Raw genomic sequence first — 13,585 nt, 5'->3', positions numbered from 1 at the left:
TCTGGAAACTCACAAACAGCGAGGATCAGTCTCTCTTCCAATGATTTGTGCTCCGCGTCGTGTACAAAAAGTTCAAGACAATTCAACTTTGGCAGCGGGCGGGCGTGTGCGTGAGGCGACCACTTCACCTCACTGGTAACAAGGACACTCGCCACTGAACATAGACTGTTTCTGCTGCTCCCTGATAAAAGAAAAATGTTTTTTCTGATACATGTTCATAAAAACCACAAGAAAACAGATTCATGTATGTTGACCTGTTGCTCAGAAGGTGCCTGTTATGATGTTATAATCGTGACTCTGGACTCTAGCTTGTTTTAACAAGCTATAAAAGATAGGCAGTGGCAAATAGCTTTGGTTTAATATTTGATTTGATTAAATTAATGTTTAAGTTGAGATTTACACTAAATATTTTATTGCTACTGTGTAAAGGGAATACTGCAATTGTAATTGTAGCCCAGAACTGGTAATGACATTAAATAAAGACAAAGATTTGGCGGCCTAATATGGGTTCTGATGGCTCGATTTATAAAGAGTTCAAATAGTCCCTATGACAACTTTTGACAGGTCTGTAGATTTTCTAGAGTAACAGGGACATTGTTTCTAGAAAGACACAATGCTGTTAAATTTTTCAGTGCTTTAAAAGTGGCAGCACAAGTTTCCGAGGCAGATATCTTAAACACATATAAACAAAACTATCGGCGTGGATGAGAAAAGAGGGTGAAAAAATATGTTTTATAACTTTTGTTACCTTTAGGTGAACTGACCCTTGAATAATAATAACAGAAACCAACGGCTGTCTTTTCTGTCTCTCAGGTATGGAGGAGGCCCACTGTGATCGCACAGAGTTTCTCAGCAGCTACCCGCTCAACATAGAGGAGATCACGCTGATCCCCGGCTCACTGGGCAGAATACGACCCCGTGACCCCAAATCCTCCACATGTAAGATAACAGTGACTGGTTTTAACACTAGACTGTATCAGATCTTTTAAGAAGTAAAACAGGCTTTGTTTTGACATGATATTTTCTTTTCCAGATGACCCAAAGGTTGTGGTTGCAAACCTCACTGTAAGTACTGTAAATAACACATAACACAAACCATTTTCCCTTTGAGTTCTCAAGCTGCCGAGTGTCCCGTTTGTCTGTGTGGGAGAAAGAGAGGTCAGGTCGTTCACCTTCGTATTTGTTGTTTCAGTGTAAAATGCCAACTCAGCACTTCAAGCCATACCTGAAGCAGAACTTACCAAAGAGGCTTCACTACGCCAACAACCGCAGGATCGAGGACGTCCACCTGCTGATGGAGAGGAAGTGGCACATCGCCAGGTAACCTGTGACCGACTGATTCGATACTGCTAAAGGAGATCTTTTAATGTCAGTAATTCAGCATCTAGCAGTCCCTGCTCTGTGGGTGGACTGGACCTCCTTAAGATGCGAGCACCTAATATAACCCAACCTAAACCAGGTCCAGCTTAAATTTCCACCCTTGAGACTGTGGAAAATGGATGTAAGTGCTCTGTGGTGGCACTTTTTCTACACTCGAGTCTAATCATGTCCTAATTCATAAGAATCTGATTTTTATTCTATACACTGAAACACCATAAGCACAAGCCTAATCATTTTGTCTGTGTGGTGTAATCTGCTTCATCAGCTAGGCAAACTGCCAAGTGGATGCTATTTGCTATCAATTAGACAGTGTAGGTCAAATAATTAAACCATCATTCAATTGAAGACATCTTTTAAGAACCCTCTGATCATTTATTTGTGCAGGAGGATGTTGGCCAGTTTCCGTTCACATGCCTGACATAGTTGGATAAGGTGAAAAATGTCCTGTGATCAAAATAGAACTAAGGCATTTTTTGAGTCCCTGAAAGCTTGATAATTTAGACTTGGCAGACTTTCACCCAGCAGTGACAGAATAAAATAAATAAAATTTGGGATTTGTTATTACATAACTGTTTAATTTCTGTTTCAGTGGCCTCTCACACTTCAGCTAGAGAAATCTTAGGAGGAATTATTCTGAATGTGCTCTCATATTCTCTAGTATCACAATTGTTTTCAGTTTATATTTTTATAGTTGGGTGCAGAAGCAATCGGTAGTTGAAATTTTGTTGAATATTTTTTTATTTGCTTCAGGAAAATGCCAGAAAAATTGAGGACTCGGTGTGGCTTCTTTGGTGACCATGGCTTTGACAACAAGATAACCAGCATGAGGGTACCGTGTAGTATTAAAGTTTCTTTAATATCATACCTCTTTTTCTCTCCTGTATTATTGTAACTGTGTACGAGGTTACAGGTTTATTGCATTTCACCTGCTGTCTGATAAAATAGTGAGTTTAAGATGTACTCTTTTATTTCTCTGATTGAATTCTCCAAATGCAACCAACAAATCCCTAAATTTCCTACAACCCTTGCCAACATGTTTAATAAACTGCTCTGCTGTGACTGATTAAAGGTTGAAACCAGATATAATAATAATATATAACTGATGAAACATGAGTTAAAATTGTTTTGTACTGTAATAATCACTAAACCATCAGCAGCAAATTGCTTCTGATGCTTCACATATATGCAGTAACCACTTGGTGCAGCTACTGCAGAACTATAATACAGATGATAATAGTGCAGGTTTAGCACTGATTTAGAAGAGAAACTTTCTCTGTGTTTAATGCATATATTTCTTTTTTTTTTCTTCATGCAGACAATTTTCATGGGTCATGGACCAAGCTTCAAGTTCCAGAAAAGAGTGCCAGAGTTTGAAAATATAGAATTATACAACGTCATGTGTGGTGAGAATATTATTATTTGCATAAGAATAATCTCAAAGTTGTTTTTTACAGAACTGTTTTTTACAGCCACACAACAAACTGTAAAAGAACCTCTTAGATTTTATCCTAAAATGTTCATGTTCAAATACACTGAACATGCCGTCTCTATTTCTGCCTTTTTTCTGTCTCAGACTTGTTAGGGTTGAAGCCGGCCCCTAACAACGGGACACACGGCAGCTTGAACGATATGCTAAAAGACCCGCCGTACCACCCCAGCATGCCAGAGGAAGTGACACCACCGTCGCCAGCGTCCGACTCTGATGACACTGGGACGCAAGACTTGGGCTGCAGCTGCGATGATGAGGTCAGAGGAGGACAGTGACGTCACAAAAAAACCCCCACATTTCTCACATGGATTAAAACTGAGCTGGCCACGCTGTACTTGTAACCGTGTTACATAACAAAAAGATTAAAGCTGCATTACTTGACATTCATCTCTTTGACTGTTGATCTGTGTTTTTCTGGTACAGAACAAAGTGGAGGAGATCATTGAAGCCTTCAGTCCTGCACAAGATGGAATCTACACCTACAGTAGGTTTCTATACACTCTCTGTGTCTTTTTAAAGCTAAACGTCTAGAAGAGCTGCAACAGGACAATGGACCACTGATCAGCTGTGCGTATGTTGCAACTGAAGGAAATTGTTGCCCAAATTGTTGCCCAAACATGCAGCATTAGTTTTAGTAGTACCAAGTTCTTTGTCATACGATGTGTTGGAAAGTTTTTGTCAAGTATTTTTTATGTTCTTATTACCCACCACCAGAGATACTACTAAGAGTACTAAAATATTCTATTTCAGTAAAAGTACAATTATGTTGATGAACTTTACTTAAGTAAAAGTAAAAAGTAGCCCATTTAATATTTACTCAGAGTAAATGTTACTTTTTTAACCTCCTAAAAGACCTTATTTATACGGATTTAATATCTTAATTATACTTATCATACTTATTTAATGAAATTGCAGTATTTTGCGATTTGATAAGGGCACAAAGCCATATTGTTTTTTTTTCAAAACAATGTTGGAGACCTTGTTGTAATGTGAATGTTTTTGCTTCATGATGAAACTGTGGCGGGAAAGATTAGACTACGGCAGACCGCGTTGGACAGTGTGTGAAGTCATATTCCTATTTATAATCAATTTTTGAGGCATGCACAAACATAGCCTACATTTTTTTCACTCAGTAACAGATGTGATTTAACATATAATGAAGTGCAATATTTCAAACAAACATACTAAAAACGACTTTAAAAAGTACAAGTACACAAAAAAACTACTCAATTACAGTAACGTGAGTAATTGTAATTTGTTACTTTCCACCTCTGCCCACCACACATCACTGATATTCAGTCTTTGGACTGCCGAACTGAGGCACTATTTCGAGTTTCCTCTGTCTTTTATGAGTCAATAATAATCTAGAACTTTCACGACATCTTTTGGTGACTGGGAGGAACTGCAACAGAATAGACGGCCATCTGACATAGCTTTTTATCATGTAGAGGTGCCAGGTGATGGACTGTGTAGTGACATAATCATACAAAATATTTGTTGTCAATGCTTTTTGGTCCTCCTTGCTGAAACTTTATTCTCTAACAGTTGGTCTGGAGGTTTGGAGTTTCTGTGACTTCACTGATGGTGTGTTTGTGTGTTTGTGTGTTTGTGCAGACAGTACCCACCTCCCGTTCGGTCGCCCAGCGGTGATGTTTGACACTCAGTACAGTTTGCTTCATCATGTGGAGTTCATCAGTGGGTACAGCAAAGAGCTGGCCATGCCTCTGTGGACAGCATACACACTGCAACGACAGGTACACACACACACACACACCATACATCCTTCGCATGGTTTTCTACAAACTTTACTGCATTGTTTTTTAACGTTATGGCAGATTGCATTCTAAAGCAAACATAAATCTTAATGTCCTTCTTTTCAATCAGTCCCTTTCGATGAAAATCAAATTTTGGAGACTTAAAAATGGCTGCAGATAGATAATATATCCCTTATTTATTTCTTTATTTGTTGTCAAAGTTCAGCCCTGTAGAAATGCACCTGCTGAAGGGACTGTTTTTACTCTTAGTAGGCTGCATAAAACCGTAGCTTTTTAAATGCAGTCTCTTTTTGCTTCCAATAACATTAGTGTTTATGTTTTTCAATGCCTGTGATGCCAGAGCTTCTTTGAATTCACAATTAGAGAGAGAAATTCAAACTCTGCTTGCAACGGCATTACATCATTATTATAACAAAATGACCAACGCCCCCCCCCCGAAACTATTACATAAGATTTTATCTCCCAAAATCAGTGATACACTACTATATGTGCAGTAGACTTTCTCATGCTTGCACTAACGACATGATAACAGTGTATGTTTCCTCACACGGTTTGTGTCCCTGAGCACCTTCAGCTTCTGGGTGTTAGGTTAAAACACGTTTTAATGACACATAATACATGCTGTTGTTGAGTGACGGAGCTGCACAAACATGCAAACATAAATACAAACGTGTCCAGCAACACCAATCAACACACAGACTCTGCGTCTCAGACACTGAACACACACATTTGTCAGATGTTTACAGGAACTTGCTGCAGGTTTACAAGGTGCAGCTCCGCACTGATTGGACACATAAATTCACATGAATACCTATAAAAAAAACACACACACAGGCATGCGTGTATGTGAATGTGGCTCTTTTCCCTCTTTTTTTATAATTTCACTTTCATATTTGCTCCTATTCATTTTCATCCACAAAATCTCCTTTATTTTGCAGAATCCATTTGACATGATGTGTCTTTATCCAACCTCCTTACACAGGGAGTAAACGAGAACAGCAGATGGTCCAGGCTACACCAAATTAGATATATATATATGTCAAAACATAAAAGTAAACATATTTGTTCACTTCTCTTTCTTGTTTGGTGTCTCTCAGGATGACACGACTCCAGTTCCAGAGGGTTTCCCCCGGCGTTCAGTGTATCCGAGTCGACTCCAGAGTGTCAGCTGATCACAGTCAGAGCTGCACCACCTACAGCCAGAGCAACCACCTCACCTACGGCTTCCTCTTCCCCCCAGGTAAGCCTGCAGGACGACCACAGGACGCTCTGCAGAGGATTGTTAATACTGTTTGTTTTATTGGACGGGGACGATGCACAGTATTCAATCAAACAACAGTTATTCCCAACTGAACACAGGCAAGGCTGTCGCTGTAATAAAGTATAATTAATCACTCAAATGCTGACGTACCTCGGTGACTTCTTAAAGTTGTTAACACAAATCTGTTGATCTCCATATATAATCACAACATATCTAAGACGCAAGTAGCATTCATATATTTACATCACTTTTGTTTATGGTGTTTATCAAAGAACCAAACTGATGCAATGCCTATTTATTTATGTTTAACTGCAGTTTTATTGGAGTAAGTTATATTATAGTGATAGTTAATAACCAGTGATTAACCACCTGTAGTCAAGTCTGCTATTTTTACTTTTACATAACTATAAGACAAATTATATAACCTGTGCAAATTTCCCATCAAATCAGGCGATTGTGAAGTAATAGATAGTTATGTAATAGTTATGTGATTGTGATGTGTTCTACTGACATTTTGAACTGAATGTGTTTTTATATTGTAAGTATAGTACAGTAGTCATTACTGTATACAGAACACACTGAGATTACAGATCTTCATCCATATTTGCGGATTATGCAGGTGTCTACCAAACCCGAATATTTTTTTGACTTTACTCTGTGATCTGACATTTAATACAATATTGTTTCGATGTGTAAAAGCACCTGTGTTTGTTGTGTGATTTTTCTGGCAGAGTTGGCATCATCTCCAGAGTCCAGATATGACGCTTCGCTCATCACCAACACCGTCCCCATGTACCCTGCCTTCAAGAGTAAGTCACACACTTCACTTAATTCACACTCAGAATACAAGTTATTGATCCACAAGGGGGAACTGTGGCATTGAAGGAAGCACAAGTGAAGAAAAGTGTAAGTAAAACCAAACCATAGAAAAGGGCTAATGTGTCCGGTGTGCCGGCGTGCTTATATACGCCTCCGGTTACGCCGCCACACACTACCGTTCTAGCAACACCAGTAGGATTAGAGTAGTTACATTCATAGTTCAGCCCTGCCACGCCCAGAGGCGTTCCCATAGCGTCGTCACCGACGCAGTTCGAGTTCCCTCGGAGGGGAACTATGTTACTTACATAATCTACGTAATTTAACTAAAAACAATCAATGTTGACTTTTTGTTCCGCCCGTCCACCCCAACCACATCCTTACTCTGACTTTTTTGTCATTTACATCCTACGCCTGCTTTTACCGTTCATAAATGACTCCACAGGGCTTCCCTGAGTGCTACAGAATAACGCCAAGGGGTCTTTATCATGCGTCCACATGTGACGGCTTGGGAGTGAGATTGGGTTGGGTAGTGATGTGGTTTTTGCCACCAAGCAATGATTGGTTTGCCAGAGCTGAAGGCTCACACAGCAGGTTTAAGTGATGGAATCATCTTATTGGAGTTCCAATGCAATAATGAATCTTCCAAAATACAAACCACCAGGAAAAGAGTACAGAACCTGTTAGTTTTTGGGATTCAACCCTGCAGAGATTACAAGCTGTTGGACAAAACAACAGAAAGACCTGACAACACAATAAAATCCATCTCATTTAACTGTCCGCGATTATCAGATTTGTGTGTCCCTCCTCTCTTCCTGTACATGAGTCGTGTTGTGTCACATGAGACAGAGAACTGAAATGTGGTGATGTCAGGTCTGAGCGAGGACGGCCTGATACCCATTGTTTTTGTTTCTGTAGAGAGGACTTAACAGGACAGAACACACACACTCTCTCTGAATAGCTGTCTCATGCACATCATTCATCACTGTGGCCATCTGTGTGGACGGAGTGTACACAGGAGATTTTATTGTTCATGTATTAAGGCTGGTACATGGATTGGTTAAATCAAGATTAAAGGGGAAGCAGACAGAGGAACAGGATTTATTTATTTTCATTCTTGTCCAGAGTGACTCATGATTGGAAAAAAAAAAGTGACTCATGACTGAGTTCAAACTGCCGGAGGTGACCCAAAATTTGTTGTGTAATATAGATTAAAAGATTAATTTATTTTACAGTCCATTAGAGGATGTTTTAACTTCTCCAGTAAAATGTTATTCGATTACTCCTTCCTCCTTTTCTTCCTGTTTTCCACCTTCAAAGAAAAAGTGTACTTGCATAACAATTACTGGAATTAAAAGGTGACTTAGTCAGTGATTTAATGGATTGCTTGAAAATGGATGTACTGTAATTAGGCAGAGATTTAAAGGCAAAGTATAAAATCAAATTAAGGCATGTTCTCTCCCGGGGTGGGTTCCTTTGGAGAGGAAGCCCTTTAGTTATTGAGTGAACTACGTATTATTAAATTAACAACCTGCAAAATTAAAACACATGTAAGTTGTGTTATTCAGTGCACAAAGATTTGCCTCTAAGGCACAAAGACACAGTAAGCTGGGAACAGTTTCTGGAAAGTAAAGCTAGTGCTGCAGTGGTGTAAAAACCCTGCACTGTAAAAACTCCTGTTTGTATGATTTCATGTTTTATTTTATTTAACGGATTATGTAGATATACATGTCCCCTGGGCTTCTGCAACTTTTCACAGCCAATTACATAATACTCAGACGTTAATGCATTCTACTTCTAGACAAGTAATGACCATTTATTGATTTTTATGCATGAGGGTGTTTTTCCTTTGAAAGGTGAAAAAATCTGCGGAACAGCATTTAGCGTTCTGGAGATGGTCTGGTTGATCTGATTGTATCCCAGTTGCAATACACCTGCATTAACATGCTCTGATGCAGAGAGGATTTCCAGATCCAGACATGTTCAAACCAGGTGGAAATGGGGTTGATGAGTTCATGAAGGAACCTCCATCTTATCAGAGGCCGATGACACTGACTCACTTATTCCCGATTATTTATCAAAATGTCAGTATTTGCTTTGTATTGTACCATCTCATCTGTTTTCCTGCCTGCAGGAATGTGGACTTACCTGCAGGGGACGCTGCTGAGGCGTTATGCAGAGGAAAACAATGGCATCAACGTTCTCGCTGGACCCATCTTCGACTACAACTACGACGGCCTCCGAGACACCACAGACAAGATAAAAGAGTAAGTGATGGTAATTGGTCTGCACTTGTATGACGCCTTTCTAGTCTTTCCGACCACTTACAGCACTTTTACACTACATCACATTCACACAACACATGTAACTGTTTGATTGGATAAATTGAAGCTAAATGTAAAGTTGAGCTTCAAGCTTCATCAGTGGGAAAAAGTAGTTTGACAAATATATGGATGATACTTTCTGAGTAGATGAAACGTATAAACAAACCAATATCAAACTTTACGTGGTAAATTATCAATATCATTCAAGCATCTGCCAGATCTATAACAACAACCAGCCTTTCATGTTATAAGGAGAAACCTTTGTGAAATAAGTTTTTTGATATGTTGTTGAAAACATTCATGTTTATAGTATTATAAACTCAGCTTCTTTGTATTGTTAACTAAACAACATCAGTACAAAGTGACACAACACTTTTTTCCTGTTATTCTTATGGTTTATTTTTATTGTAAATTGTTTTAACCAGTTTTGAGTTGTCCCGGGAGTATGGGTGCTACTTAGCTGCTGAGCTAATATTTACATTGATTTAAAAATATATTATATAAAATATACTATATATTACATAACTTACATTGCCCTTTAACAAAAAATAACATCAAACAAAACAAAACATCTAAATTTATAAAATGCTCCGCTGCTACTTATGTGACTCCCTCCTCTGTCCAGATTCTCAGCCGAGGCCCCGTCCGTCCCCACCCACTTCTACACAGTGGTGACGAGCTGCCAGGAGATGAACCAGACTGTGGAGGAGTGTGACGGGGCACTCGGGGTCTTTTCCTTCTTACTTCCACACAGACCAGACAACAGTGAGGCCTGCAATGTGAGTTCAAACTATTTACAGCAGGGGGCAGCGCTGTCCCAGCATTCACTGCAGTTATAAAATAAGACCAACCAAGGAGACACACAGACTGTTGGGTTAACTGGTCTTTCTAATTTTTCTAATCTGTTTTATAAAAGATTAGTTAGGCGAGAACATGGGTATTGAAACAGGGTTTCTCTTATCTGGCTGATCTGACCTCTCGTGAAATGTGGAGCTTTCTCTGTGAGGTATCACCAGGAAGACTGCGGAAAGTCATGGTGACACAACAGCAAAATAAATACAGGTAAAAACAGGTCAAGATCATGTCTGTAGTCCTTTTAGTGAGGCTGTCCGAGACAATGATTCAGCTCAGTGTCATTTTTGCAGCTGTGTTTGTGGTTTGCCTTTGTTTAGAGAGACCTAACTTTGAGTTACTTAAAGATAATTATTTATTTCAAGAACGCTATACAGTTTATGACTAATTTGGAGAACCTTTAGAATATTTAGTAGTTAGTTGAAAGAGGTCAAATTAGGAGTGTTCAGTACATATAATGTGTTATACTTGGGTCAGCTTCATGAATTATTTTTTACATTATTGATATTTTAGTTGTATTTTCAGTATTTTCAAAGGCTTGCTGGACTAGTAACTAGTAAACGATTAAAATCAAATAAAATGTCTGAGTTGAACCCTGTTGAAATCTTTCGTCGCAAAGAATAGTTAGAGATTAGAGATTAGAGGCCTTTTTTTCCCTTCTTAAAGTGAGATGAGAAGATCAGTACCACTCTCACGTTAAGGATGGAGCTGGAGCGGAGAGTGATTCACCTAGCTTAAAGTTCCAGTGTGTAATATTTGAAATGCAATATAATATACATAACTACATTTTCAGTGGTGTATAAAGAGCTAACATAATTAACTGTTATGTTTTTATTACCTCAGAATGAGACATTTCCATCTATATACACCGCGGGTCCTCTTACATGAAAGTCGCCGGGTTGTGCCGCCATTTTTTCTACAGAAATTTGGACAAATGGACGAACACATATTATTTAGCCCAAGAGCCGACAGAGCGTGTCGGCCACCGTAGATTCTCCTCCGAGCTTGGAAAGGTCGTTTATTGCAACTTGCAAACCTCATCACTACATGACACTAAAACCTACACTCTGAACTTTAAAGGACTGACATTTGCACTCATTTTAGTGCGGTCCCTTTGCTTGAAATAGACAGTGTGCTCGAGTTTCAGCTGAAACATGCTGCCAAGCGCATATACAGAAACAGGAATGTTAATCACATACTGTTTCTGCATCTCATGAGTCATAGCAGGGTTCCCTAAAGGTCTCAAACAGCTTGACGCCAAAAGACAACTAAATAAGTCCAAACTGCATCAGTAAATAGTAGGAACTCTCACTCTCACAATGACTCATAGGACATCTGCTCAAACCAAGAACTCACAACGAACAAGCTTATGTCTGTCATTGTCAAACAACACTTTTTATTAGATTGTGTAAGGCATTCTTGTATTCCTCCGCAGTAACCACAAGAGTGAAAACAAGAAAAAAACTAATTTATTACTTAAGAATAATAGTGCAAGCGTAATTTCCTCAATACACAGGCTCTGTAATGCAGCTATATATCAGTCACTCATCAAGACTGCAAAGCTAATTTGGTTGCCAACAGGTTTACTGAGAAGTAAAGGGTGAAACTTAAAGAAAAACAAGCAATGTAATGAAATGATATTTGTGAGCTCAATTGTTACAAATAGGAAATTAATTTTTTTAACAGTCATGATATAACAACATATTTGTAAACATGCACACTATGTGGGTAAAAAAAATATGACTGTCACAAATGGAAACAGACCAAATAACAAAATAGCAAAATGTGACACCTTCAAGGTTTATGCATCTTTTAAAAATAGGACAGCACATATAGACAAATAAAACAGACAGAAAGTGTTGCTGAGTGGTTTAAATATATATATTTTTAATTTTACACTTAGCTGACGCTTTTATCTGAAGTGACTTACAATTGCTATACATGTCAGAGGTCACACGCCTCTGGAGCAACTAGGGGTTAAGTGTCTTGCTCAGGGACACAATGGTGGACGTCTCACAGTGGGAATCAAACCCAGATCTCCCACACCAAAGGCAAGCATCTTATGTATGCGCAGTCCCCTCACTTAGTAAGTAACTATGAAATAGAGTTCATTCAAAGTTCAGTCTCTCTGTTCCTGGCATCTTGTAATTGGCTCATGTGCATTTTCTTTCTTGCATTTCTTTCTATTTATGAGTCAGAGGTGTTGTGGGATTCAACCTAAATCACTTCCTTGATCGTTTACAGAAATTGATTTTGGCTCTGGGAGGCAAACACAGAAATCCTTCCTGCTGTATAACGGGAACTTTTCAATCATTTAAGAATCACAGGTTCTTTGAGCAAGTCTTGCTGCTGCTGCACAGTGATAAACATTCTTTGCATGTTTACATGTAAGATGCAAATTTGTACACACTATAAATTAAACAGTAGCTCCATTTCAAGGGAGAACCATTACAGTTAACAAACAACAAAAACCTTCACTGTAAATGTCATGATTGGATGAAGCCAACATACTTGTGCTCTGCTGCTGTAACTCTGAGTCATTTATACGTAACAAAAACATAAAAACTAGCCCTTAAATAATTTTCTCAGCACAATACCGGCTCAGTTTCTCTTACAATTAGTAAAGTCTGTTTCTGATTGGTTGACAGACCTAATCCCCTGAAAGGTTTCAGCATCTCATATTTTTATTATGTTGTTTAACGAGTCCAAACACAGCACTGACTTTTGTTTAGTCAAACTTTATGAGATCATTCTCTGCTTCTATCTAACATTCATAAAAACATGCAAACAGGCTGTGTGGTGTAGCCTGGCTGGAAGGGTGGTAGGTAGGCAGACTCAAACATCGTATGTTCGCAGAGGTGATTATTTTATTTACAGTGGTCTGCAGTACACAGATAATTCAACAATCAAACAAACAGAAAGACGTAAGAATTTAACTTGTAGCAACACTAACAAAAAGGCACGTATTCACAGCAGCCTCACCTCTTTCCCCCCTTGGGAGCACAAATCCCACTGTTTATATAGGGCGGTCAGTTCACACCCAACCGCCTCAGCCTATCCCATTCTGATGCAGGTTGATCTACTCCATAACATTAATACCTAGAAATCTCTTAACATTTGGAACTTCGTTACCAGTTCACTCCGCTCCCACAGACTAGAAAACAGGTCAGGGTTATTCACACATTTATTCACAATAATCAAAAACAACCAAAAGAAACATTCCGATAAAGAAAGAAAACCCTCTGCTTGGTCATCCACGACCACCCTATTCCTATAAACAGGAAATGCTTAGGCCGGCCCTTCCCCAAACAATTGTCCTGCATGGTGGAACCGAACAAACAATTGTAAGTATTAACACAGGAAAACAGTTAAACCATGTTTAAACTTGCAACCTAATAAAATGGAGCTGAAAATAACTTTAAGACTGTTATGTGTCCAGGAATAACGTGACCTTAGTGGATTTACCAATCTATCTTTTAATATAGGATTTCTTTAAGGATAAGGCTTGCGTTATTCTAAATTTCTCTTGCCCAGGGGTTCCTGCATTATGCAACTGCATAATCTGTAGGCGTCAGCATGTGTTCATGTGCGTGAGGAAATCCCTTTCTTTTCTTGGTTGGAGAATCCAATATCTTTGAGGTCAAAAATGTCTTACACACAGCCTTCTTTCTCCCCTGATATATTTTCA

General features: G+C 38.9%; 1 protein-coding gene across 1 annotated transcript in view; it reads left to right on the top strand.

Moving 5' to 3' along the window:
- Nucleotides 1-13,585, top strand: part of LOC119907010 (ectonucleotide pyrophosphatase/phosphodiesterase family member 2) — a 39,345-nt gene that overhangs the window by 10,172 nt on the left and 15,588 nt on the right. The window contains 13 exon segments of the mRNA XM_038724546.1: nt 814-939; nt 1,034-1,065; nt 1,193-1,320; nt 2,131-2,209; nt 2,696-2,783; nt 2,954-3,126; nt 3,293-3,353; nt 4,484-4,623; nt 5,742-5,765; nt 5,767-5,884; nt 6,637-6,714; nt 8,856-8,988; nt 9,671-9,824. Of these exon segments, the coding sequence (XP_038580474.1) occupies nt 814-939; nt 1,034-1,065; nt 1,193-1,320; nt 2,131-2,209; nt 2,696-2,783; nt 2,954-3,126; nt 3,293-3,353; nt 4,484-4,623; nt 5,742-5,765; nt 5,767-5,884; nt 6,637-6,714; nt 8,856-8,988; nt 9,671-9,824 (1,334 nt within the window).

This window comes from Micropterus salmoides, unplaced genomic scaffold (genome assembly GCF_014851395.1).
Source record: "Micropterus salmoides isolate LMB-PRFRI ecotype aquatic unplaced genomic scaffold, ASM1485139v1 Ms_hic_scaffold_17, whole genome shotgun sequence".
Lineage (NCBI taxonomy): Eukaryota > Metazoa > Chordata > Actinopteri > Centrarchiformes > Centrarchidae > Micropterus > Micropterus salmoides.
This window is presented reverse-complemented; position numbering and strand designations above follow the sequence as displayed.